Raw genomic sequence first — 25,668 nt, forward strand, 5'->3', positions numbered from 1 at the left:
CCGCCTCCCGCCGCTGCCGCGGCTGCCCCGGATGTTGATGCGCGGGAGCCCGCCCTGACGGAAGCAGACGTGGCGGCGGCGCTGCCCGCCGCTCCCCTCGCTCCCTTCCCTCCTTCCTTCCCCGCCGGCCGGCATGAGGGACCGCCGGCCCCGGCCGCCCGCCCCGGCGCTGCTCTGCGGGCTGCTGCCGGCCCTGGCGGCCGCCGTGGTGGCGGAGGGCGGCCGCGCTCTCCCTCAGCTCAGCGACGACATCCCCTTCAGGGTGAACTGGCCCGGCACCGAGTTCAGCCTGGTGGGTACCGCGGCGGGGGCCGGGGGTGTCCGCTCACTGCTCCCTCAGCGGCTTTCTCCCGTGGGGAACCGGCGGCTGTAGCTGTTAACGGGGGGCGGTGGCTCCAGCGGCGGAGCCCTCGCGCTTGGCCGTTGGGTTTGAAGCCGTTCCGCTACAGAAGCGTTTCAGGTTGGGGTGAGCCCCACGTAGCCTTTGCTGGGGGGGTCCCTTAAGCATCTCCCTGCGTTTTGGCTGTGGTACCCGGGTCCCAGGACAGAGGGTGAGCTCTAGGACTCGGGCCACGGCCTGAGCCTGTCAGCTGGGCAAATCCCAGGGGAACCTGCCCTGGAGGTCAACATGGGAAAGGCTGCTGGAAAAGTGCAGTGGTTCGGGGGGCGTTGCTTTAGGAAACGGCCTTTATAACAGCAGGGATGTGGCAGGAGGCAGAGGGTGGAAGCAAAGGAGAAGGCAAGAAAAGCCTTCAGTCTTGTGGAGGCCCAGGAAATACCCCGGACCCCTATGAATTAAGCGTACTGCTCCTCAGTTCTGGGCTGTTTCTAACAAGGAGCAGTAAAAGAGCCACCTGACTAATCCACAGGTCGGTTGTTTTCTCAGCCTACGACTGGTGTCCTGTACAAAGAGGATAACTACATTATAATGACCACTGTGGACAAAGAGAAGTATAAATGCCTGCTTCCGCTGATAGCAAGTGGCAATGAGGTAAGTTCAGTCAAGCCTTTATTGCAGTTATAAACTGCAGACAAGTCTTGACAGCATCTTTTCAGTTCCCCCCCTTCCCCCTGCCCCAGATCAGAAGAGCGTCATCTACAGCATCCCTCAGAGCTTCACAGTTTGTGGTAGATCATAGAATCATAGAATAGTCGGGGTTGGAAAGGACCTTAAGATCATCAAGTTCCACCCCCCCTGCCATGGGCAGGGACACCCTTCACTTTGTATTACATACTAGCTCTGTAATAAGTGGGGCCAGTCTGAATGCTTTGAAGTCCTTATTTGACAACACGTGATTGCTATGTTCTGTGTATTGCTGGGATTGGGAAATGCTTGGTTTTTAAGTGCCGTTGTCAAATTCTAGGTCAGTAAATGGCTATAGAGGTTGTTAACATTGCTATCGTGATCACCCTATCTGTAAGTACTATCCCAGTAGTGGTTCTACCATTAGGGTCGTTGCTTCCTCAGTTGGACGTCTGGATGCGCAATTTGAGGTTTAAATTTAAAAAGAAATAAATGCCTTTGTTTGTACAGAAAATGTAGCTTGAGGAGGCCTTTGCTGGGGTTTATCATTGGTCGTTTATTCCTCCTGAGGTTCAGGTGTGAGAACTTGAACAGTTGAGCTGCACTCCTGTGATAGGACCTCCCACTTTGACACAGCCCTCATCCTTTACGTGACTGACAGCGCAGAGGGATTCAGGCTAGGTGACAAGTCTTTAATACTCAAGAACTTGGAATGGAAGTCTCTTCAATAGCGTGCGTGTTTCTAGAGCAAAAATTATGCAGAAATAAACTTTCATGGTATTATTCATGCTTTTTTGATCCTTTTTTTAATTACATAAAAGCTGTGCGACGTCCCAGTTATGCTGCATCAGCATTGACTAACAAATGAGAAGCTTGTTGGTGCTGTTTGCCTGTGCACACCCCACCCTGCCACTGTGGACACAAGCAAGTGGAGAGTTCCTGCTCTTTCACCACTTATAGGCCACAAAACTTTTCTGGTTTGACTACTTTATTTGTGACTTCCATTTGCCCCTTGTTATTAAATGATCTTTTTTTTTTCCCCCTAATCACCACACAGCTCCTTCAGGGCAGGAATTAATGAGGGCTTGTACCTTTCAATTTTGCAATAAGATTTTTGGTTTGTTTTTTTACTGTTTCAAATGAATATTAACTAAACTAACCAAAGTACTGTTAATTTTAATGTAATGAAATACCCTTCTATTATAGGAAGAAGAAAAAGACTATAAAGGTCCTACTCCAGGAGAATTATTGGAACCACTTTTTAAGCAAAGTAGCTGTTCATACAGGGTATGTTACTTCTGTGTTGATAATTCAAATGCTAATCAAAAGTTTACAATCCAGTCCATTTCAAGGTTTAGCGTATTAAACTGTTTGGATAAATATGTCTTAGACTTCAGGTACTAATTCAGTCTAAAATAAGACCTCTACCGCTTTATGAATCTCTTAATATGCTGATAAAAAAAAAAAGTCTGTATAATTGAAGATGTCAGCGTTCAAATAAATGGCGTTGATCTATGAGCAATCTCAAACATGGATTTAAAATACTTCCTTCCAGGAATCAAGCCATATAATGTGTGAAAACCTAATGAAAAGTGTTAGAAAACCAAACCAAACATGCTTCTAAATACTCTGAAAGTTTTCTAGCTTTCCATCAACTGTCATCCCCCTTTAAGACTCATGTCTTACATTAAAGAATAAGCTTAATACCAAAGCAACGTGGTACAGAGACCATGAAAGTGGCTGAATTACACCTATGTGTAATCCCACACAAGTCCTTAACGATGGGAGAGTGCGTCAAGCATAGTTGGTAAACAGCCTGTATCAATGACAGTTGTCAAAACCAGGCTGCGTGGAGTCACTGCAGCTTAGCCCCAGTGGTTTAGGGGAAAACTGAGTCTTTACGTCTTATTTAACTATTTTCCTTCATTTTTTATCTGTATGAAAGTCAAGGAAGCTGCCCAGTGTATTTATTTGTAACACCAAAATGCTTGGAGAACACTGAGACCATTCCTTGTGCTATTGTTTTGGAGCGTGCCCAAGGCCATCTGCTTGGGCTGTGTTTCGTTGCTGCAAAAGCCAGAATTTTGGGAGAATCTGGAGTCGGGGAGGATGTATCTAAACAGAAATCTGTTTATTTTAAGATTGAATCTTACTGGACATATGAAGTCTGCCATGGTAAACACATCCGCCAGTACCACGAGGAGAAGGAAACAGGACAGGTAGGCTTCTGCACATTGAGTAATCTCAAATTATGCCCTTTTCCACTGGCATGTTCATGCTTAACTCCTCTTGAAGACTTGAATTCCTGTGCACCTGAAAAAGGATGGAAATTGGTAACTGTGATCTCTTTTAACTCCTTTTGATTGTAGAAAATAAACATCCAAGAATACTATCTGGGGAATATGATGATGAAGAGCCCATTATCAGAACCAGGTTTGTCTTGGGTTATTTTATTTTGCTGATGCTTATTAATTGTTGGGGTTTAATTATTACTACCTGAGGAACAGGCTGTGCAAAACTGACTCCCAGTGCAATAGCATAGAATTTTGTAGATTACTTGTTACAAAATGTATTGTTATAGTGAATGCCTTTTAGCACCTCACATTCCGTTCATCCTGTCAGTTTTGCCATGCTAATTGATTAGATTGGAACTGTATGATCCTTAAAGTCCCTTCCAAACCTAATCATTGTATAATTCTATGATAAGATGCATAAATCTGCAATAATTAGTGTCAGGGAAAGAAAATGCATAATATAAGAAATGGAATCAGTATGTGACAGACCAGACTTTGGTAATACAGCCTGTTGCCACTCTTTTTGGGTGGGGAGAAGTGTCTTTCAAACTGTAGCAGAGGGCAGAGTACGTAGCACATCTTGGCCTCTGCTTTTCTGTAATAATACATCGTCTGCAAACCTTGGAACTGTTTGAGAGTGTTTTTTTTAGGGATCCTGCTGTAGATCTTTAGAAATACTGAAATGGGAGTTTGGTGGGAATTAGGTAGCTGAGCTCCAAACTCAAACTGTAGTTTAGAATAACTAATTTTCTGAGCAGTGGTATTTTTTTTGCCTGTAAATAATAGTAGATGTTGGAAGTTCTGTGGTTGTATCTACCAATATTTGCCTTCTGGGTGAGCACTTTGGTGGTGTATTAGTCCAGAGAACTCTCAAAAATCCAAAGAGTAAGCATTCATTCATCAGTGATGATACGAACAGTAGAAAAAAACATCATCTAGGTTGGTGGTTTTTAATTCTAGGTTAGTATGTAAAAGGTGGCACCACGTTTTTCTGTTCCTGCAAGAGATTAACATGAATGCCTCAAACTTGGAAGGGATTTAGTACCTTTAATCCCATTCCTTCACATTCCTGCCTGCAGCCTTCAGTTGGGGATCTTAGTCCTGAAAAGAAACACAGCTTCAGAAACTGCATTGCTTGGCATTTCTTTACTACTGAGTTGCTTGGTTTTGCTGCTGTTAATCCTGTGCAGAGATGCCTAATTCCCCCTAGATGTACGGAAAACATTGTTTAATTTGAGGTCCCAGTTGTTTTATGGGGCTGGGTGCTGAAGTTAAGTGTGAGGATATACTTAAGTCATCATATCTGAGTCTTTTAGGATGTTGACCCTCTATGCTTTCTGCTTAGGTGGCAGACTATTCTTTCTATGCTTCCTACATAGCAATTCACACTACTCTTAAAAAATAGATGGTTTCTCAAACCACTGTGAGCTGAATGCAGGAGTGTGAGACAGTAAATTTGGACCAGCTGAATGGGTGATGGCAAAGCAGAGTGGCCTTTTGCTCACCTAACTCTGAATGGAGTCTTGAAGCAGTTTGGAAGGCTGAGGGACCTGGGGTGGTTTAGCCTGGAGAAGAGAATGCTCAGGGGGTATCTTACTGCTCTCTACAACTGCCTGAGAGGAGGATGGAGCCAGGAGGGGCTGGGCTCTGCTCCCAAGGAACAAGGGATGGGACAAGAGGAACCGGCCTCAAGGTGCACCAGGGCAGGTTTAGATGGAGCTGAGGAACAATTCCTGCCCCAGAGGGTGCTCAGGCATTGGAACAGGCTGCCCAGGGCAGGGCTGCAGTCACCGTCCCTGCAAGTGTTCACACAGCATGGAGACGAGGCCTCAGTGCCATGGGGCAGTGGTGGCCTTGGCAGGGCTGGGGAATGGTTGGACTGGATGAGCTTGAAGGGCTTTTCCAGCCTGGTTGATTCTATGATCCTCACCTGTGACAGCTTGCAACCCCAGCCCTGTAAGGATGTTTACTCTCAGCATCATTAGTCTGGCATGAAGTCCGGCCCCACTTCTTCCTAGGAGCGTATCCTCTGGGGCTGGCTAGTGGGTGAGCTGAAGAACTTGCCTGTTTACTGTCCCAGCCTGTAATCCACTCACCTTGAGCTGCCCCTCGAAGAACAGCAGTAGTGAGTGACATATTCTCCTGGCCTGACTGGCCTTCCTCTGATGCTAGGGCTGGATTTGGCCTGTCCTATACACTCAAAAGTGTTTTAAGACAATGCTAGTTCCTATTTTGTTCTGTTTGCTCTGGACCCCAGATCACTGTTTATTTCCTTTCTTTCCTCTTTTGCACCTGCAAGTTCATGAAATTGACTCTTGTCAGCATCTACACGAAGTACCAGCAAATACACACACCATACAAACTTCTGTGTATGTAATTGCATTTTATTTCAAGTTCACAGATTTTATGCTTACCTCATTCTTAATTATTCCCTAGATCAAGAAGAGAAAGAAAATCTCAAAGACAGTGCAAAAGAGGCAAGTGAAAATCATCTATTTTAACTTTTGCCATCAATAGTGGAGGCAATTTATATGTGATGGGATTAATGTTACAAGTTCCCTTCCAAATTGAGAATCAAAAAATGAAACTCTGTTCCTGAGCTGTACTCTTCTCATTTTGATTCTCAGTCCCAGCTCAGGAAGCTATATAGTCTAGTTAGTCAATCTTCTTTCCCTTCTACTTATTTACCTTAAAATTATGCTAATCTTAAACTTAAATGTGATGAATTATGTACTCTTCTACTCTGAAGACAATACACATAACCACAAATCCACATTATGGTCTAGTAACAGTTTTCCAGTTCCCTTAACGACACTTTTGTGCATTTTGGGTACAGAAAAAAAACATTAACAAAATCCTACAGCACAAAATCCCTAAGAGATTTCTTAGCTGACTTGACCCTTCCCATAAAACTCTCTGCTTCCCTTTTCCATTAGAGAACTTTGCTGTTTGTTTAGGCCCCAAAATTCAGTTCTGAGTCACTAACTTGATAGCAAAACAATGGAAGTACCTGAAGCACATTGGAGTTTGGAATTTGCAGTAGCAGATCTGACCTGTGGACACACACACACCCCTACCTTATTGCCAGTTATCCTTCCTTTTAAATCTTAAATCAATTTTTAGTCTACATGTCCCTTGCAGTGCTGATTTACATAGCACAGAGTGGTGGTTCTGCAGAGGATCTTAGAAAATACACATGCCAGATAAGTTGGTGGAGCAGAACCAAGTCAGAATGTGGCCCATTCTCATGGCAGTGGCAGTTATGCCTCTTGGAAATTCAAACTAAGTTCCTTGTAAGGTAAATTATTTTTTCTTTCAGAGGAAATTGTCTTTTACTGGCACTGACAGTTTTTCTGATATACAAACACTGTCTTGGTTTCAGTCCATAAAGAATTTAGCCATAATTTGCATGGGTTCTCTAGTCAGGAAGGGGAAAGAACACATAACAGACAACACAGCTGGGTGGTGCTTCCAGCAACTGCCACAACTAGAGGTGTATCTTAAGTCCTACTGTGTGCCTTTCAGTTGTGTGCAAACCACAGCTGTCTGCATTCAGATTTAAGTTACCCTCAATGAAATGTGTAGGCATAATTCTTCTATTTTTAAGGAAAAAACAGTTGTTTCATTGAGAAAGACAGAAAGGGAAGGCCCCGGTACCTTTTTTCTCAACTCTTTTGTAGACAAACAGAATGTATTTTCATTTCCCACCTTTGAATATTGAAGTATAGAGTTGATAAGTGACTGGAAGCCAAGAAGCACCTGAGCAGTTGAGCTGCTGGCATGTTCATTCTTTAACCTCATGAATGTCTCATCATTTCATTCATGATGGAGCAATTTGAGGAGAAAATCAGTAGCCTGTGACGGGGTAGTGTGGTTTGAAAAGCAGAATAAGTAGGTACAGAAGGGTCTCAGGTCCTCAGCTTAGTGTCCTGACCACAGAAGGCACCACCACCTTTTAGCACAAAGCCTGATTTGTCACGCACTGCAAACCTATACTAGCTCAAGCAACACAGGTAGGAAAAGGTCTAGTCTGTGGGTTCCAGCATGGCTTTTGCACAAGCAGAACTTTTGGTACCCAGGAACTTCAGCTGCTTCCAAGTTAGGAACCCAGAAAGGGATTTTTACCAGTTTGGGGAATTAATTTCCTAAAGTAGAAGCTGGATGAAACAGGAAGGGACAAGTCTGAAGAGAGCTTGTTGTACACACTTTTGGTTTGTATATATCATTAACTTTGTTAGCCACAATAACAGCTGGTGTGGGATACTCTGGATGTGGAACAGCCCAGGCTGGGAATGCCAAAAGGTGTAGTGCAGGCATCACTTTGCAGGGGTGTTTTAGAGTCTACAAGCCCTGGCACTGAAGTGAAGGTAATGGGCCTGGTCAGACCTGAGCTGAGTCTGGCAGAGCTACTGTCATCCCCTTGTCTCCTGCAGGGTGAACATAGCTGGCTTGGTGCTCTTCCAAAACACTGCACACAGCTGGCAAGCTGACTTAGAACTGAAACATCAGGCAGCCCATGCAGAGAAACCACCTGCTTTTGTAATCAAAACTCATGTGTGGCTCAGTGCATTTGTGCAGGGTATGGAGGTAATAAACCAGAGCATATTTGCATGTTGCAGAAACACCAAGTGACTACACAGGGGCTGTTTTCAATGCTGTAATGCTCGCTCTGCAGAGTGTAAGCATATCTTTTGTTTCAGAAGAGTCAAAGGAGCTTTGTTCATCCTCTTAATTTTTTACTTTCTTTCACCTAGATACCTACCAAAAACATAGAAGGGCAAATGACCCCATACTACCCTGTAGAAATGGGAAATGGCACACCTTGTAGCTTGAGACAAAACCTGCCCAGGTCAAGCACAGTGATGTACATCTGTCACCCAGAAGCTAAACATGAGATCCTTTCAGTAGCAGAAGTTACCACCTGTGAATATGAAGTGGTTATACTGACACCTCTGCTCTGCAGCCATCCTAAATACAGGTACAGTACTCCAACTTTGGCTACCCCCACTTTAAATTGTCATCAGGTGCCACACATGTATGTGCTTATGTAAGTCATACCCAGCTGTGGTTTCTGGTACAGAGCTGTGACACTTGTATGCACTTTGGCAAGGCTTCTTAAGTTTTCAGGTTAAATTGCATGATCTTTGCAGTTTGTAAGTCTCTAATGCCTGATCTCACATGAGAAACAGATGGGAAGTACAGCTATTGCCAGCAGGTAAGTTCCTAGCCCTGTCGCTGGGGAAACGCAAACTAGGACATTAAGGCTGCAGGCAGATTAACAACAGCCTGTCTCCTCTTAGCTCATGACTTCAAGGTCTGGGGGATCATCTTCATGGTATTTAAAGAATGCACATTGCATCAGTGTGTTATTTTGAGTATAGCCTTCAACGTCCATAATTCCAGAAAACAAAAGTACAGTCCTCAGGCGTAACCTTGATGTTATTTTAGCAGTAGTCCCAACTTAAGGAACTCCCATCTGTCTCTGTCCTGCTTTACTGCCTTCAGCTGTGAAGTCATTTTCATATGAAACATTCACAATTTCAGTGTTATTTTCCAAAATGAAGCTTAGGATTTCCCCTCCTGCCCCCAAATTGTGCCATGCACCTATGGGATACATTTAGTCTCAGTCATATGGATTCTTGTCTGTTCAAGGGGTGTAAATAGAATTCCAGAGTGAATCTGGCATACAAATGAAGGGGGAAATAGTGGCAGGAGTTCTGAATTTCCCATGTACGCAGATGTTAGAACAAGGGAGGATTTAATCACTGCTCTGAAATAGGCGAGAGAGTCTAAAGGACAAAATCCTCAATCATGCATTTAATAAACACTTGCTGTTGGAGTAAATAAGTTATGCTATTAAATATGTAGTCTTGGTTGTACATTCTCTCACGAAGATGGGTTTGGTAACATTTTGTCTGCTGTGCTTCTCTATTACACTGTTACCTGTTTACTCTGACTCTTTTAAGCCTCTGTATGAGCCCCAAACTAGAAAGTGCAGAGGCAGATTGTTCTGTTGTTTGATAAGGACAAATCTTGAGCTGCTCCCTCCTCCCAAAGGGCAGGCAGGGAAAGCTTCCTGGCCACTAGCAGGAAATACTTAAAATAAACATAAAGGTCTCTGTTATCCCACTTTATCATCTCCATTAAATAAAGATGGGTGGAGATGGCAGGCTGGAAGTGCTGCTCAGCTGAGGAAGCAACAAACCAAGCTCACGTTAAATTAAGAGCACTTTTCCTGTCATGTGTACCTTAAACAGCACAGAGCAGTACTTCAGCCACCAGTGCTCTTCCCATTATCTTACCCAATAATGGGCTTGCATTAACTGAGCAGAAGTATTTCCATTAGCTCTTCTCTTGGTACAATTTGAGGGGTTTTTACATTGGTGGGAATTGGGGACAAGGAGGAAGGCAGTAAAAGGTAGTATTTGTCTGCTCTGACTGTTAGTGCTGTTTAAATAAAATTGAGGTAAAGCCAGGCTGCTTTGGTACAGGGCTTGTTTAATCTAGAGTGCAGATGTAATTTATGGAATGTTTTAAGGTTCGTTTAAGTGCAGTGGTGATTATTACACAACTAGTGCTGTGTACTACAGCCTCTTCCTAGGAGGACATCACCAGAGGCCACCTTGCTCCTGGAGCAGTATCTGCATGTTTGGTTTGTAAATAAGCTTTCTCTAAAAAGGCCCTTTTCAACAGGAGGAGCAGGGAAAGCTGCACAAATGCTTTGTTTGTCATTGTGGTTCTCATTGTGATGTTCACTTTACTATTTTCTGTTAAGGCTTATTTGGTGCTTTAATGAGGCCTTCATGTAAACTGAGAAGAAACCTCTGTTGACTCTGCTTCATCTCTTACTTTTTCTTTCCTGAAATAAGCTACTTTTTGCAGACATAGAACCCCAGACTGGTTTGGTTTGGAAGGGACCTTAAAGCTCCAGCTTCAACCCCCTGCCATGGGCAGGGACACCTTCCACTAGAGCAGCTTGCTCTAAGCCCCTGTGTCCAGCCTGGCCTTGAACACTGCCAGGGATGGGGCATGAAGAGAGTGGTAAAGGAATAATGGATATATGTGCACTAAGAAAAGCCATACATGTCAGGCACTACAAGAATGTATGATTTAATGATACAGGAACTGCATCTATCAGGTTTAACCTTTGCTGTTTCCTGGTTTCTGAGAGTTTTGTGTGGCCTTGACACTACATTCATAGTTCATGTATAATGCAGTTTTCCTTTTAATACGCAGCTTTTCCCTTTGATGAAGAGGGGTTTCATCACGTTTCCAGTCATCTGGCAGCATTAGGAGTGAGACTAAACTGGACGAAAAGCATATTCACATCAGTTATAAGAACAAGGTAGCTTTGGCTGAGACAGTGCAAGTACAAGAAGGAAAATACACACCTCAGCCAGAAACTTAGAGCAGTAAAATAGTGTGTCTTGTCTTTAAGGCATGGTAAGTGATGTTTGGCTCACTTGTTTGGACAGGTTCAGGGCCTCTCCTGTGAATGACATCTTCTGCCAGTCTCTGCCAGGATCCCCACTTAAGCCCCATAATCTGGAACAGCTGGAGAAACAGCAAGAAATGATGAAGATGCCTTTTAGAAAGGTTAAGGAGGTAGGATTTGTTTCACTTTAATAGAAAATACTTATTTCCATGCTGTAGCACCCACAACTTTCACTTCCATGGAGTAAATTCTGTTACCCAGCTTTGTAAGACCATGTCAATCTTTGTTGAAGTCATCTGTAAGTTACCTTGTTTGGAATGAAAACAAAGCAAGAAAGTTTGGGCTACTGATTTAAAACTTTTTGTAGCCTACAGTTTACAGATGTGTGAAGTCTTTGAATTTGGCTCTTTTTTTCTCAGCTATGCTAAAGACAGTGAAAACAATGACAAAATGCTTTCATACGTATTCCTACAGTCACCCCACTTAGTATTAAGTAACTTCACTTAATTATTATGACTTTGCAAGGGCCTTATGAAATCTAAATGGGTGTTTTTTGTGTAAAATTCCATTTCAGGAAGAAATGCAGTCAACAAAAGAAGAGAAATTTTCTTCCATTCACAAGCCTGTTGCTGTTGGCAGCCATCAACTGTTAACTGTGGGAACAACCCACATCTCCAAACTGACTGATGAGCAGCTTATAAAGGAATTTCTGAGTGGTTCTTACTGCTTCCATGGGGTGAGAAATAAGCTACATAAAATCAAATAGCTACTCCTTAATTGCACAAACTGGTTTATGTATTTAATTTCTCCATGAACTGTGATAGCTGCTTTCTGATACAGCTGATACTTACCTCTCCCTGCATTGATATTGGGAAGGCTTATGTGCCAGGAAGGTATCTTTAACCTTTCTGTTGAAATTCAGTTTATCTGAACAATCATAAATAAATAGAATATTTATAAATTGAATAGAATCACAGTGAAATTAAAGTAGCTCCTGAGAATTGATTTGGTTAACGAGAAGGAAAAAAAGCTCTCATCAGACTTACTGAGAGAACAGCCAGCAGAGCAAAGGCATCTGAGGTTGTGCTATCTTTCAAAGAGTCAAGTATTTCTTTAAAAGATAAACAGGGAGTACACAACTAGTTTAAGGAATTTAGTCATATGTGGCTCTTCAGGTTTAAACTTGGCTTAAACTCACTTATTCCATCTCTGATACACTTCCCTGTATCAGTCTGATAAGAGATTCCCTCTCAGTGCCAATCTTGAATCAACACATCTAATTAACAGATGTGAAAGTTGACAGCTAAAATCAACAGTGGTTTAGGGTCCGGAGGGAAGTGGACATGGCTCTTTTGGGGCATTTTATCTGGTTTGTGGGTTTTTGCTTTGTTTTAACACTGAGATGATCCCTCTCCCCAGGGTGTTGGCTGGTGGAAGTATGAATTCTGCTACGGCAAATACGTTCATCAGTATCATGAGGTATGTTTAAACAGTTGCATGTTCTGCCACTAGATGGCTGTGGGGAATAAGGGGTTAGAGAATCTGCACTCTGGAAAAAACAGCATCCTGTTCTTGGGTGATTTAAGTTGGATTTCAGGAAAGAAATCCTCTGTGTGCTGCCTGTGTTTATGCAGGGGGATGTAGGTACCATGTCAGACAGAGCTGACATTCTACACATCATTTACAATACGCTTGCTGCTAAATACGCCATACAAGGTATAATTATCAGCTTCCCCTTTTGTAGGACAAGGAAACTGGCAAGACTTCTGTGGTGGTGGGAACGTGGAACAAGGAGGAACACATTGAGTGGGCCAGGAAGAACGCTGCTAGAACATATCATCTCCAGGAAGACGGCACGCAGACAGTTCGGTATGGGTACCACCACCACCATCACTGCCCCCATGTTTGCCATAGAGAGGAATAATCATCAGGGCCACTTCTGCAGCGTGTGAATGTTCAGTTCACAAATAGCTACAACTGTCAGGAGCAGTGTGTATAGGTATTTGGTTTATTATTATTTCCCCCTAATGAGCATGCAACATCAGAAAAGGTAATTGAACCCTTGGGATGTGACACAGAGAAAAATCTCCCAAGAGTGGACAACTATTTGCTTCTGCAGTCACTGAAATACAGTATGTTACTACTTTGGTTTGTATATTTGAGTTAAATAGAATCACAGAGTGGTTTAGGCTGGGAGGGACCTTGAAGCTTCTCCAGTTCCAACCCCTGCCATGGACAGGGACACCTTCCACTAGAGCAGCTTGCTCCAAGCCCCCTATATTTGAAGAATGATGAGATATGCATCACACAAGTTAGCTACCTGCTTAAGAACTGCGTGTACTATTTCCAAACATTTTCATTCCCATCTTTTGTGGCAGGATGGTGTCTCATTTCTATGGAAATGGAGATGTTTGTGACTTGACAGACAAGCCAAGGCAGGTGACTGTGAAATTGAAGTAAGTTCGCTTTCTCAGTAAGCTGATGTTTTGCGTCTCTGCTCTCTGTGTCAGAGGGGGCAGCCTCTGCTGTCTGCAGAAAGCAGTGACTGTCAACTTCCTAAAAATGCTAGAGGGAAATACATGGTTTAGTTCTGTGTTTCTTGGACACTAAACACCACAACATTTCCTTTCTGTTTTCAGATGTAAAGAATCCGATTCCCCTCACGCCGTGACCATATACATGTTAGAGCCTCATTCTTGCCAATACATCCTTGGGGTAAGAAAAAACATGGGGAAATCCCTATGATCAGGTGCCACCTGGCAGAGAGTATCTCCAGGTGTATGTTTGAAATGGTTCCTTCCTCCTACTGACTCTTCCCAAGACATTCCCAGAGTACAAGTAGTGTACTTCAGCCCATATACATGACATCTAAGCAAGTACTGCTTTTTGTTCAGTTGCACCTGCTTGGAGAAAGGAGGGTCACTGTTAATTACACTAATTACACTGAGTATGCTGTGGGAGTCATGCCCAAAAGTAGAAAGCACTTACTCGGGTTTAGAGAGTGCTGCTCTAGAACCGTGCCTATGGTGGTCTGTCTTCACTGATCTCCTGCTCTGTTGTAAAACAGAATCCCAGACTGGTTTGTGTTGGAAGGGACCTTAAAGCTCCTCCAGCTCCAACCCCTGCCACGGGCAGGGACCCCTTCCACTAGAGCAGCTTGCTCCAAGCCCCTGTGTCCAACCTGGCCTTGAACACTGCCAGGGATGGGGCAGCCACAGCTTCTCTGGGCACCCTGTGCCAGCGCCTCAGCACCCTCACAGGGAAGAGCTTCTGCCTAAGAGCTCAGCTCAGTCTCCCCTCTGGCAGGTTCAAGCCATTCCCCTTGGCCTGTCCCTACAGGCCCTTGTCCCAAGCCCCTCTCCAGCTTTCCTGCAGCCCCTTCAGGCACTGCAGGTGCGATTTCATAGTCTTTACTGTTTCAATCTCTTCCACCCAAGGTGGAGTCTCCCGTCATCTGTAAGATTCTGGACACAGCAGACGAGCACGGGCTCCTCTCGGTGCCCAGCTGAGGAGCAGCAGAGCCCCTGCACAAGCCATACCTGTCACCAAGGCCACCAACGGCTCCCCCTTCACATCCCCCTGCGAGACGGTGCCAGCCAAGAGCAGCTTCAGCCTCACCAGCAGAACCCTGGCAGAGGAGGGACTCACGAACCACTTTGTGTATAACTATGTGTATATAAGAGGTTATCGATAAACTTTTAATGATTAAAATCTTGTCTTGCACTTCCTCTTTGACTTGTGTGTGGCACCTTCTGCAGCCGGCGGCGTCATCGCTGAGGTGTAAGTTACCAGCTTTAAAAAGGCAAAAGGAACACGGCCCAGCTTCAGGGGAGAAGTTCAACTGCCAAGAGAATGCAAAGCAAAAGCAACGCTTCACCCAGGAGCCTTCAGCAGCTGCTGCAACACTGACTATTGTTCTGCTGCCACTGCTTGTCCAGACACAGCGTTACCTCAGTTTGACTGCTTGGAAATGCGTTCTCCTGTTGCCTTATCCCTTCAAGTGTTATTTTTTCCTCCCAGCCTGGGATATTTTCTGATATTAACACTGCAGGGTTCATCTTACTGTATTTATTTTGCTGGACATTCTTATTGCCATCGCTGAGACTTGCTGTTGTGCTGCTAAGGACTCTAAGGTATGACACGAGTGATCAACAACCAGCAGTTTGTGTAGCAGAGCTGTCAATACAAGCCAGACCTCTGCACTCCCCTTGTCTGTATTCAGCCATGTGTGGCATTTGTGTGTCTGAGCAGTTTCCTTCTCAACAATGACTCCTCAGTGCCTCCACCTGCCTCCTGATGGACCTTTTCTGTCTTCTGGTACACACCAGCCATGCCAGTAAGAGATTTGGTGCAGACACGTGAAGTTTTAGTCTGCTGCCACCACACAGGTGAAATGCCACTTAGATTCCCACTATCTTTTTTAAAATAGCTGCTTTCAAAGTAAGTTTGCTCATCACTGGTTTGTAGCCAACACCCCCTCGAGGCTCCTTCCCTCAGAAGAGCCCAGGGCTGGCCCAGTGCACCATTTACCAGGTGGGACCTTGATCCCTTCCTTTGTGGCTGAGTAACTTCAAACCAGACACACCCCAGCCCCTCCACACTGAGCAGGGGAGAGGCACCGTGTGTCCTCCAGTGCCCTGTGCTGAGCAGTGCTGGAGGAAGGCCAGAAATGGCAAGTTCACAGCTGAGAGTGGTGACTGAGTGCTTGCTCTTAGTAACAACTTCCACCTGGCAGTGTTCAAGGCCAGGTTGGACACAGGGCCTTGGAGCAAGCTGCTGTAGTGGAAGGTGTCGCTGCCCGTGGCAGGGGTTGGAGCTGGAGGAGCTTTAAGGTCCCATCCTGCCCAAAACCAGGCTGGGATTCAGTGATGTCACTCAGCGTGTGAGCCCACTACATTTCCTCTTTCTCTCAACCATTGTGCAAGGTACAGGAGTTTCCTAACCCATCTCAGACGGAAATCCGCCAACCCTTTGGCATATGACTTGGTTCATAGCACCCAAAATAGCAACTTAAGCTGCTGGCCTGTTGCAATAGAACCCATTTTATTGCCTCATAGGGTAGAAAACCAAAAGAGCAGCAGCAGGATGTGATGCCATTTAAACTCCAAGTCATTGCTCCTGATGCTACCCTCATTTCTCCTGGCTTAGCAATGTGACAGTGGAAACTGGCAAAGGGGGGCAAGAGTCTTCTAAACATAGCTTTTGACTCTGGAAGAGGCTTCTACACAGATTACCCCCCCAACATATTCTTGTCAAGCATTAGCTAAACAAGCAAAATGTGATATAAATTTTAATGCTGTTTTTTAGCCAATAGCTTTAGAAAAGAGGTGACATTAAAAGCCATGTCCTCCAGGCTTCAGCTCTTTAACTTAGTTGCCCTCAAGCTCTTTTCCTTGCCTGACCAGCCACCTGCACCAACCTTCTCATGGAGCCTCCAGCAGCAACAGGTATGAATGTGGGTCCTGGACTGACCACAGTTTGGCTTTGGCCACACTCAAGTGACGTGCCCAGCCTGTGGAGCTTTGGGACAGGCTCCTCCCATGCTGCCTACTCAGGTGAGCACAGCAGCAGCACTTTTCCCCCTCCCTCAGCTGGGCTGCCACAGGACACAGAGGCACAGCACCAGCCCCTGCACCCATCGGGCTTGGTCATGTTAAAGGGGAGAGCAACCACACACTGAAGCTTCCCGTGCACCCTCAGCTGAGGTGATGAGAGCAGAGGGACAGATCAGAATAGTTCTTGTGCAGTGCAATGAATCCCACTCCCGGTGCAGGAGGGAAGTCCCCAGTGCCAAGGGGAAGCACAACCTCTGACTAAGCGGCCACAGCACCTCCATGTGCCACTAATGCCAACTGACGTTTTCTGAGCAAACCACACTGCTGCCAAACCCTGGAATGTGTGTCCACCTCCGTGTTCCCCAGCCTCTGCTTCCCCTTGCACAGGAAGCCACATAGAATGGTTTGTGTTGAAGGGACCTTAAAGCTCCTCCAGCTCCAAGCCCTGCCACGGGCAGGGACCCCTTCCACTAGAGCAGCCCCTTGAAGCCCCCTTTAACATGCTGATGATGTTCCTGCCCTGTGTCTGAGCTACCCACAAGCATACAAATGCACAATGATCAGCACGTGCTTTTCTATTCCACCCTCTCCCACCTTTCCCTAACTAACAGCTGATTCGGGAGAGAACCACTGAGGCAGGGCTGTGAGGGGAGACACAGACAAAACCCGCAGCGCACAACGGCCCATAGTTGATAGCGCTTGGAATAAGTCATTCCAACACAATTCTGTGTTCTAACACATTCAGAACTAGAACAAATGCACAACTGAGAGTAACTCTGGGCTTCAACCCTCTCCCAGACAAGCCCCAAGGCGCAGGAAGCTGTTGGCACCACAGCCAGGGAAAACCAAGCCTCTCCAGGTATGTGGGGAGCACAGAGCAGGACTGGAGGGCTGCAGGTCTCGGTGCTTGGGTGTAAGCCTGCAGTGAGCTGCAGGTTGGCTTCCCAGCCTCACAGATACCATCGCTTCCATGCTCATTTTCAGAATCAGCAACATGGGAGATGATGTGAGAGGCAGGCGGCAAACTCACAGTGATGGGACAGATACCATCTGCAATTAGGCATTGAAATGACATCAAATGCAAGTGGGACAGTGAAACACACTGCTTATCTAGATACTACCTCGATGAGAAGAGTTCCAAGAATGAGCTGGTTTAGATCCCACAGCAGGGGAAGAACAAACATCAGTTACAAGTGCCTAAACCCCCCAACTCACCTGCACAGGAATGCTTCAAACCCACCTGTGGGCTCCTCCAACACAACCCAAAGCAGCACAAATGGGACTGAATACCCAAAACTGAAATCAGTGTTCTGTGAATCAGAGTCCTGCTGTTGTTGCCACGTCTTGTCTTGCATTTCCACTCAGCCACTGCTCTAATACTGCAGTTGTAGACTCCACAGAGCAGGGATCCATTCCAGAGCTCATGCTTCCCTGTCATTCCAACCCACAGATGATGAATTAGCTGCAAGAGTGGATCAAAAAGCAGAGAGAGCACTTGTGCAAGACACCAGCACAGCTGATGGACACGGCTGAGAGGAGGCAGGGGCTCAGCATGCAAAGTGAGTCCATCCCTGGGAAGTTTCACTTAACTGAAAGGGTGAAACAAGATCATGGAATGGTTTGGGTTGAAGGGACCTCAGAGCTCCTCCAGCTCCAACCCCTGCCACGGGCAGGGACCCCTTCCACTGGAGCAGCTTGCTCCAAGCCCCTGTGTCCAACCTGGCCTTGAGCACTGCCAGGGATGGGACATGCTCAGTCTCTGAAAGGCTTCCTCAAGTAGGGAAATCCAGGCTGTTATTCCCTCTCCCTGGGCAGAGGCTGACATTTCCTGCTCACAAACATCTGCAGAGACGTACAGATGTGACTTGAAGTTTTCACCCGGCACTCAAATCTAAGCCCACCTGAAGAAGGGAAGCTCCTTCGAGGCCTGGGTTCCTGAATGCTGATGCTCATCCCCTCTGGACTGGAGCAGGTTCAGCTCTCCTCCCTTAAATACATTTCCAGCCCTCCCAGAGCACATTCCCTGCAGAGGGACAGTGCACAAGAGGAACATGAGCTGCTTCAGGAATGAAACCTCCTTTCTGAGGCCTTGTGGGGAACCGCAGCCTTGCCGTGGCTCTGCTCCCAGCCGCACTGCGTGTCCTTTCCCTGCTCACTCGCATGGAACTTCCTCTTCCTCCACAATCCCAAAGTAAGAGGTTGCCTCCAAAGCCCAGGAGAATAAATGAATAGCCAGCACACACGCTGGAGGAGGCAGAAGCTGGAATGATGCCGTGGTCATGGCATAACCATCCCTGCACTGAAAAGGCTCTTTTCCACTTTGCCACTTCCAGCTGTGCTTTACCCTCAGAACCAGCCGCAGATGTGGTCTGGGGGGCCCTGTGCCCCTTCCCGAAGGGGAACTCCAAGTCTCAGGAGCAGGAGGCTGTGTTTGGATGAAGGAAGGAAGGAAGGGAGCCTCACTGGGGAGAAACGACTGCAGGGACCCCCCCAGCCCAAAGCAGGTCCAATGATCTTCCCCAACGGCTCCAAGCAGCTCTTCATTTCCTGTCTCTGCTCCTGAAGCAAGTCAGGATCTGCCTGAAGAACAGGGAAACTCCAGGGCGATTCCTGAACCTGCCGGGGCAGGAAAGTGCCCAGTGGGAGTAGAGAGGGAGCACAAACAACCTTGGGGTTTTCCAGCCCCCCCCTCCCCGGACGCGATGGGGGGGGAGCCTCTGGGTGACTGCAAGAGTTTCCAGTCACTGCTTACAACAGAGCGGAAAAACAACAGCAACAAAAGCTCCAGCAGCGGAGGATGCCAGAGCTCTGCCTTGTGCAATCGCTTGTGCCCCCTTCTGCTGGCTCCCGGATCGGATGGGCTGCAGCTCTCAAGCTCCTGTTAGCTCTTTGCCTAAGTTAAAGCACACAGAAAGGACCACTGCTCACTTTGCAGCAGTGCTTCTGGCACACGAGAGCTTGTGTTCGCACAGAGGAGAGCCCAATACAACCCCCCCTTCACGCTGGGAAACTCACCACCCAGAGCAGTAAATCAGTTCTAAACCCCGCGCTCACACCTGGCGCTTCCAGACCTTCCCAGGGATGCTCGGGCAGGAGCGAAGCCAGCAGGCACCTGCGACCGCACCATTCACAGCACCAAGCGTTAAACCAAGCAACTTCCACATCTGGCTTCCCCCCACCACGCGGTGAGGAAACTTCCCGGGGGAAGCATCTCCTGTGCGAACCTCCTCCCCCAGCCCCGCAGGCGGCAGTGGGGCTGCGGATTCCGGTTAGCCCAGGGCACTGGGCCATCCCCAGCCCGCCCCGTTCCCCTCCCAGGGCTACAAAAGGCAGCAGCGGCAGCAGGGACCGGTGGAGGAGCAGCGCTGAGGCCGGTGGGTACGAGGTGAGTAAGCGGCGTGGGGAGGGTGGCTGGAAGCGCGAGTGAGCAGTTCGATGTCCTCTAGCCTTGAACCATGGGTTTCCTTACCCCTGTGGTGCACCAGCTCCATGCTGCCGGTTATTCCTGATCCACGTAAGGGATACGGGGAGGTCTGCTGGGGTCCTGTGGCAGGGGACAGAGCTGGGATGTCATTGGGGTCCCTTCTCTTCAGTTCAACTCCATGGTCCCGGTCTGGAGGGCAGCGAAGGGGGTGATGGCAACACCGGGGTCCTCACCTGCACTCTGCACCCGCGTTCTCAGGTCATGAATACAAGACCTGGGCTGAGATTAATGATAGAGCAGGGCAGGAGAGGGGCCGGGCAGTGCTGCGCCAGGCAATTGGAAGTGTCCCAGGAAGGATGCCCAGCAGTGGGTGAGCTCCCCTGGTGCAGGCTGCCCCACACGAGCCTCCAACAGCTACTGCAGAGCAAACTTACTGTTTCCCTTACTCCTACAGCTAAGGCTAAAGAGATGCTCACTGTGGCAGGGAGCAAACCACAAGGGGATGGGGTCACGCTGTCACACGTGGCTCCCCATCATGTTACCCTTGAACAGGCACTGAGGTGGCTGAGCAGGTTTTAGAGGGGTCAGAGGTACCTGGTGGTCATGCAGAGATGTAAATCAAGGTCCCAGCAGGTTACAACAGCACGTTTCAGATGACCCAACAGAGAGATGCTATTGCAGAGGCTGCTCAGTGCCTGCCTGGGCAGGGGCAAGGCAAGAAGAGAAGGAAGAACTCATTCAGTTTATCTGCAGTGGTCTGAAACGAGCAGTGCTCTCCCCAGAGTGTTCTCCACCACCATCTTCTAGCATTGCCTCTTGGAAGTAATAATGAGCATGTGTTTTTAATGTAGTTAAAAAGGGATCCATAGATACAACTGATGAACCAATCTCTGTACATGCAAGTAAACCAGGGTTAGTGTGACTTTGGTAAGGGTATTCATTAACCTAGAGCGTATTATAATGCTGGATTTTACATTTCAGGATGAGGATCCTGATTGGAAGCCTTCATTTCTACTCCATTTCTTTCTTCCTCAGTGGAGCAAATGGATTTCTAACTGAGGGAACACCTACAGCCTACACCTTCCCCTTCTACAGCTACTCCTACTTGAACCTCTCTTCTATATCAGAAGCAGGAGCTCCCAAAACAGCCAGAGCTCTCAATTTCTCACATAACACAATAGAAAAGGTAACCAAGAGAGACTTGGAAGGTTTTGGCATGTTGGAAGTCCTAGACCTTTCCTACAACCGGATTAAAGACATTGAACCGGGAGCGCTGGAGAGCCTGCACAGCCTCGCTGCTCTGGACCTGTCATTCAATGACAAGGAACTGGTCGTGTCGGGTCTCCCACCCCACCTGAAGCTCGCACCCACCACCACAGCCTCAGAGGCTGCTCCGGAGCCTTCTGCACCCCCCGAGGAGCTGTTCCATGCAGCTGTCCTGCGGGATGCTGGTCCGAGGCTCGGATGGAGCACAGGCAACGTGCCTCGAAGAGGAGAGGAAACCACAACGGGCTCTTCCAGAGGAGGGGGAAACGGAGCAGTCTCTCCCACAGCCTCGTTGAGGCCCAGTTTCTGTGGAGAACCAGTAAATGGGACACTGGATCTGTCAAACAGCAAACTGTCCGAGGAGGAGCTGACATTAAAGCTGGATCCGGAGCTGTGCCAGGCTCAGCTGGACCGTGTTCTGGAGCTTGACATTAGTCACAGTGCCCTGCAGATGGATCTGCTGTCGCTGTTCGTCCTGTTCCTGCCCATGAAGAACCTGCAGTCGGTTGATGCCAGTTACAACAAACTGACAATTAACATCCTAGACGTCGAGAGCATCTGCAACTTCCCCTTTGACAAGCTCTGGTTTGTCAATATCAGCAACAACCCCATCAACAGCCTGGACACGCTGTGCCTCCCCACAACCATCAAGGTCATTGATTTGTCCTTCACCAACATAAGCCAAATACCCCAGAACTTTGCTAAGAAGATGCTGAACCTGGAGAACATGTACGTGCAGGGGAACCACTTCATCTACACCGCGCGGCCGCTGCCCCCCGACCCCTTGGCAAAGCCTCCCCCTGGATCTGTGCACATCGAGGCCATCTCCTTAGTGAGGAACCAGGCTGGGACCCCCATCAAGAGCCTTCCCAAGAACGTGAAGCACCTCAAGATGTCCAACTGCTCCATTGTGGAACTGCCGGAGTGGTTCGCTGGCACCATGGAGGCACTGGTATACCTGGACCTCAGCAGCAACTGGATTGCGGCGCTTCCCGACTTACCTCCCTCGCTGCGGCACCTCGACGTAAGCAGCAGTGACATCAAGGTGATACCCCCTGGTTTCAAATCCATGCCCAACCTAACCGTGTTTATCATTCAGAACAATCAAGTCACAGCTATGCGCCCCGAGTACTTCCCGTTGACCCTAACCAAATGTGACATCAGCAAAAACAAGCTGAACCTGCTGCCGTTAACCGAGGCCCTGGAGAACCTCCAGCACCTCAATGTTTCTGGGAACCTCATCGCCAGGCTGGAGGCCACCAGCCGCCTCTCTGCCCTCACCAACCTGGACAGCAGCCACAACCTCATTGCAGAGCTCCCCGATGACTTGGGGGAGTCTCTGCCCATGCTGAAACACTTCAATCTCTCCGGGAACAAGATCTCCTTCCTGCAGCGCGGGGCTCTCCCGGCTTCTCTCCTCGAGCTGGACATCAGCGACAACGCCATCACCACCATCGTGGAGGACACTTTTGGCCAGCTGACGCAGCTGAGCGTCCTGACCGTTCAAGGCAAACACTTCTTCTGCAACTGTGACCTGTACTGGTTCGTCAACGTCTACATCCACAGCCCCCAGCTCCGCATCCACGGCAAAGAGAGCCTCAGGTGCAGCTTCCCACCAGACAGAAGGGGCCAGCTGGTGGAGAGCAGCCACCTCACACTCCTGCACTGCTCCCTGGGCATCCAGATGGCCATCACTGCTTGTGCTGCCATCCTGCTGGTGCTGGTGCTGACGGGCTTGTGCTGGCGCTTCGACGGGCTCTGGTACGTCAGGATGGGCTGGTACTGGTGCATGGCGAAGAGGAAGCAGTACGAGAAGAGGCCAGAGAACAAGCCCTTCGACGCCTTCATCTCCTACAGCGAACACGACGCAGAATGGACCAAAGAGAATCTGCTGGGAAAGCTGGAAGGGGATGGGTTCAAGATCTGTTACCACGAGAGGGATTTCAAACCGGGGCACCCCGTTCTGGGGAACATATTTTACTGCATCGAGAACAGCCACAAGGTCATCTTTGTCCTCTCCCCCAGCTTCGTGAGCAGCTGCTGGTGCCAGTACGAGCTGTACTTTGCCGAGCACCGGGTCCTCAATGAGAACCAGGATTCCCTCATCATGATCGTGCTGGAGGACCTCCCGCCCCACAGCGTGCCCCAGAAGTTCAGCAAGCTCAGGAAGCTGCTGAAGAGGAAAACCTACCTCAAGTGGAGCCCCGAGGAGCACAAGCAGAGGATGTTCTGGCGCCAGCTGGAGGCTGTCCTAAAGACAACCAACGAGCCGCTGCTGAGAGCGGAGAACGGACCCGCTCAGGATGGGTGCCAGATGGAGGGCTGCACGGAGGTGTAAAGGTTGTGCATGGAGGGCTGCACGGAGGTGTAAAGGTTGTGTATGGAGGGATGCACGGAGGTGTAAAGGTTGTGTATGGAGGGATGCACGGAGGTGTAAAGGTTGTGCATGGAGGGATGCACGGAGGTGTAAAGGTTGTGTATGGAGGGCTGCACGGAGGTGTAAAGGTTGTCCATGGAGGGCTGCACGGAGGTGTAAAGGTTGTGTATGGAGGGCTGCACGGAGGTGTAAAGGTTGTGTATGGAGGGCTGCACGGAGGTGTAAAGGTTGTGTATGGAGGGCTGCACGGAGGTGTAAAGGTTGTGTATGGAGGGCTGCACGGAAGTGTAAAGGTTGTGTATGGAGGGATGCACAGAGGTGTAAAGGTTGTGCATGGAGGGATGCACGGAGGTGTAAAGGTTGTGCATGGAGGGATAAACGGAGGTGTAAAGGTTGTGTATGGAGGGATGCACGGAGGTGTAAAGGTTGTGTATGGAGGGCTGCACGGAGGTGTAAAGGTTGTGCATGGAGGGATAAACGGAGGTGTAAAGGTTGTGTATGGAGGGCTGCACAGAGGTGTAAAGGTTGTGTATGGAGGGCTGCACGGAGGTGTAAAGGTTGTGCATGGAGGGATAAACGGAGGTGTAAAGGTTGTGTATGGAGGGCTGCACGGAGGTGTAAAAGTTGTGTGTGGAGGGATGCACGGAGGTGTAAAGGTTGTGTATGGAGGGCTGCACGGAGGTGTAAAGGTTGTGCAGGGAGGGCTGCACGGAGGTGTAAAGGTTGTGTATGGAGGGCTGCACGGAGGTGTAAAGGTTGTGCGTGGAGGGCTGCACGGAGGTGTAAAGGTTGTGCATGGAGGGCTGCACGGAGGTGTAAAGGTTGTGTATGGAGGGATGCACGGAGGTGTAAAGGTTGTGCATGGAGGGATGCACGGAGGTGTAAAGGTTGTGCATGGAGGGATGCAAGGAGGTGTAAAGGTTGTGTATGGAGGGATGCACGGAGGTGTAAAGGTTGTGCATGGAGGGCTGCACGGAGGTGTAAAGGTTGTGTATGGAGGGATGCACGGAGGTGTAAAGGTTGTGCAGGGAGTGCTGCACGGAGGTGTAAAGGTTGTGCATGGAGGGATGCACGGAGGTGTAAAGGTTGTGTATGGAGGGCTGCACGGAGGTGTAAAGGTTGTCCATGGAGGGCTGCACGGAGGTGTAAAGGTTGTGCATGGAGGGATGCACAGAGGTGTAAAGGTTGTGCATGGAGGGATGCACAGAGGTGTAAAGGTGGTGCAGGGAGGGATACACGAAGGTGTAAAGGTTGTGTATGGAGGAGCTGTGCTCAAATAAAAGTGTCCCTGTGCCCACCTCCTGCAAAGGTGCTGTGTCACAGGGGGTTGTCTCAGATCAATCCCAGGACAGGTTCCTAGCGGCTTTGTAGCACGTGTGTTATCCCATCTGATAAGTAATCCATGATCCAAAGGGCAGAGGCCCGAGCACTGACACAGCCTTTTCTTCCTCAGTGCTTGACTGTCTTCAGCTATTTCCAGCGTTTCTTGAGGTGCTGGGGTGTCACCTGGGAGGAAAGAGGGCTTGAGTCACACCACATCCAAGGGTCAGGTTGACAGAATCCCAGACTCATGGAATGGTTTGGGTTGAAGGGACCTTAAAGCTCCTCCAGCTCCAAGCCCTGCCATGGGCAGGGACAACTTCCACTAGAGCAGCTTGCTCCAAGCCCCTGTGTCCAACCCGTCTTTCAAAGCTAATGAAGCCTCAGGCTGCCTTCCTCCAAACCCAGATGTAATCTAAGAGGTTTGTCTTGTAGTTTCTTACAAACTCTGGACCTCTCTCTGCCTCCTGCTTTCTGTTTCCTCCTGTTCCTCTTTATGGCTTCCCCACAGCTGGGTATCTCCAAGATAATCACACATTTGGAACAATCAGAGCTAGAAATACACCCTTAAGCTCGGGTCTTGGTTGTAGTCCAGCCTCTCAGTCCTGAGATGGGAACACATGCTGTGTACACGTGGAAACCACAGACCGCGACAGCGCGGGGTAACAGCTTCTCTCTGTGGTTTTAGTGAGAGGAAACAGTTACTTAATGTAAGCATCTGAGAGATGCCAGCCCAAATCTGCTGCACCACTTGGTTCCAGCCACTGGTGGAGGAGATGGGCTTTAGAGTCTGTTATCATTACAGATTAACACCAGACAATCAGATACACAGAGATATACGCCAGGCAATCCAAAGAGCCAGCTCCACATGCTGGTCTCTGCTGCTAACTGATGGCGAAGCTTGAAGTGCTGCTGTCAGCAACCTCTGAAGAACAAGGAAGAAAGTTCTGTGGGTTATTACTGCGACTTAACT

The 25,668-nt window shown here is 48.2% G+C and overlaps 2 protein-coding genes across 22 annotated transcripts; both read left to right on the top strand.

Moving 5' to 3' along the window:
* The first annotated feature begins 68 nt into the window (after window positions 1-68).
* Window positions 69-14,481, top strand: ERLEC1 (endoplasmic reticulum lectin 1). The gene is made up of 14 exons (XM_062608783.1): window positions 69-292; window positions 887-991; window positions 2,231-2,311; window positions 3,166-3,243; window positions 3,394-3,457; window positions 5,755-5,795; window positions 8,073-8,296; window positions 10,794-10,923; window positions 11,328-11,489; window positions 12,173-12,232; window positions 12,498-12,622; window positions 13,132-13,209; window positions 13,393-13,468; window positions 14,191-14,481. The coding sequence occupies exons 1-14, from the start codon at window positions 134-136 to the stop codon at window positions 14,260-14,262; spliced, it is 1,455 nt and encodes a 484-aa protein (XP_062464767.1). The 5' UTR covers window positions 69-133; the 3' UTR covers window positions 14,263-14,481.
* A 6,048-nt stretch (window positions 14,482-20,529) lies between these two features.
* On the top strand, window positions 20,530-24,672 carry LOC134158647 (toll-like receptor 2). 21 transcript variants are annotated; one of them, XM_062608923.1, is made up of 6 exons: window positions 20,531-23,462; window positions 23,649-23,792; window positions 24,123-24,287; window positions 24,342-24,386; window positions 24,420-24,452; window positions 24,507-24,672. In XM_062608923.1, exon 1 carries the CDS (start codon window positions 20,715-20,717, stop codon window positions 23,334-23,336), a length of 2,622 nt encoding a protein of 873 aa, XP_062464907.1. In that variant the 5' UTR covers window positions 20,531-20,714; the 3' UTR covers window positions 23,337-23,462; window positions 23,649-23,792; window positions 24,123-24,287; window positions 24,342-24,386; window positions 24,420-24,452; window positions 24,507-24,672. The 21 variants fall into 21 exon arrangements, with proteins under 21 accessions (XP_062464853.1, XP_062464907.1, XP_062464808.1 ...); XM_062608824.1 differs by having other exon boundaries at window positions 24,123-24,386; XM_062608834.1 differs by having other exon boundaries at window positions 24,123-24,386; window positions 24,618-24,672.
* The last annotated feature ends 996 nt before the right edge of the window (window positions 24,673-25,668 follow it).

Source organism: Pezoporus occidentalis, unplaced genomic scaffold, assembly GCF_034315485.1.
Source record: "Pezoporus occidentalis ecotype Australia unplaced genomic scaffold, CSIRO_AGI_Poc_V1 ctg10, whole genome shotgun sequence".
Classification (NCBI taxonomy): domain Eukaryota; kingdom Metazoa; phylum Chordata; class Aves; order Psittaciformes; family Psittacidae; genus Pezoporus; species Pezoporus occidentalis.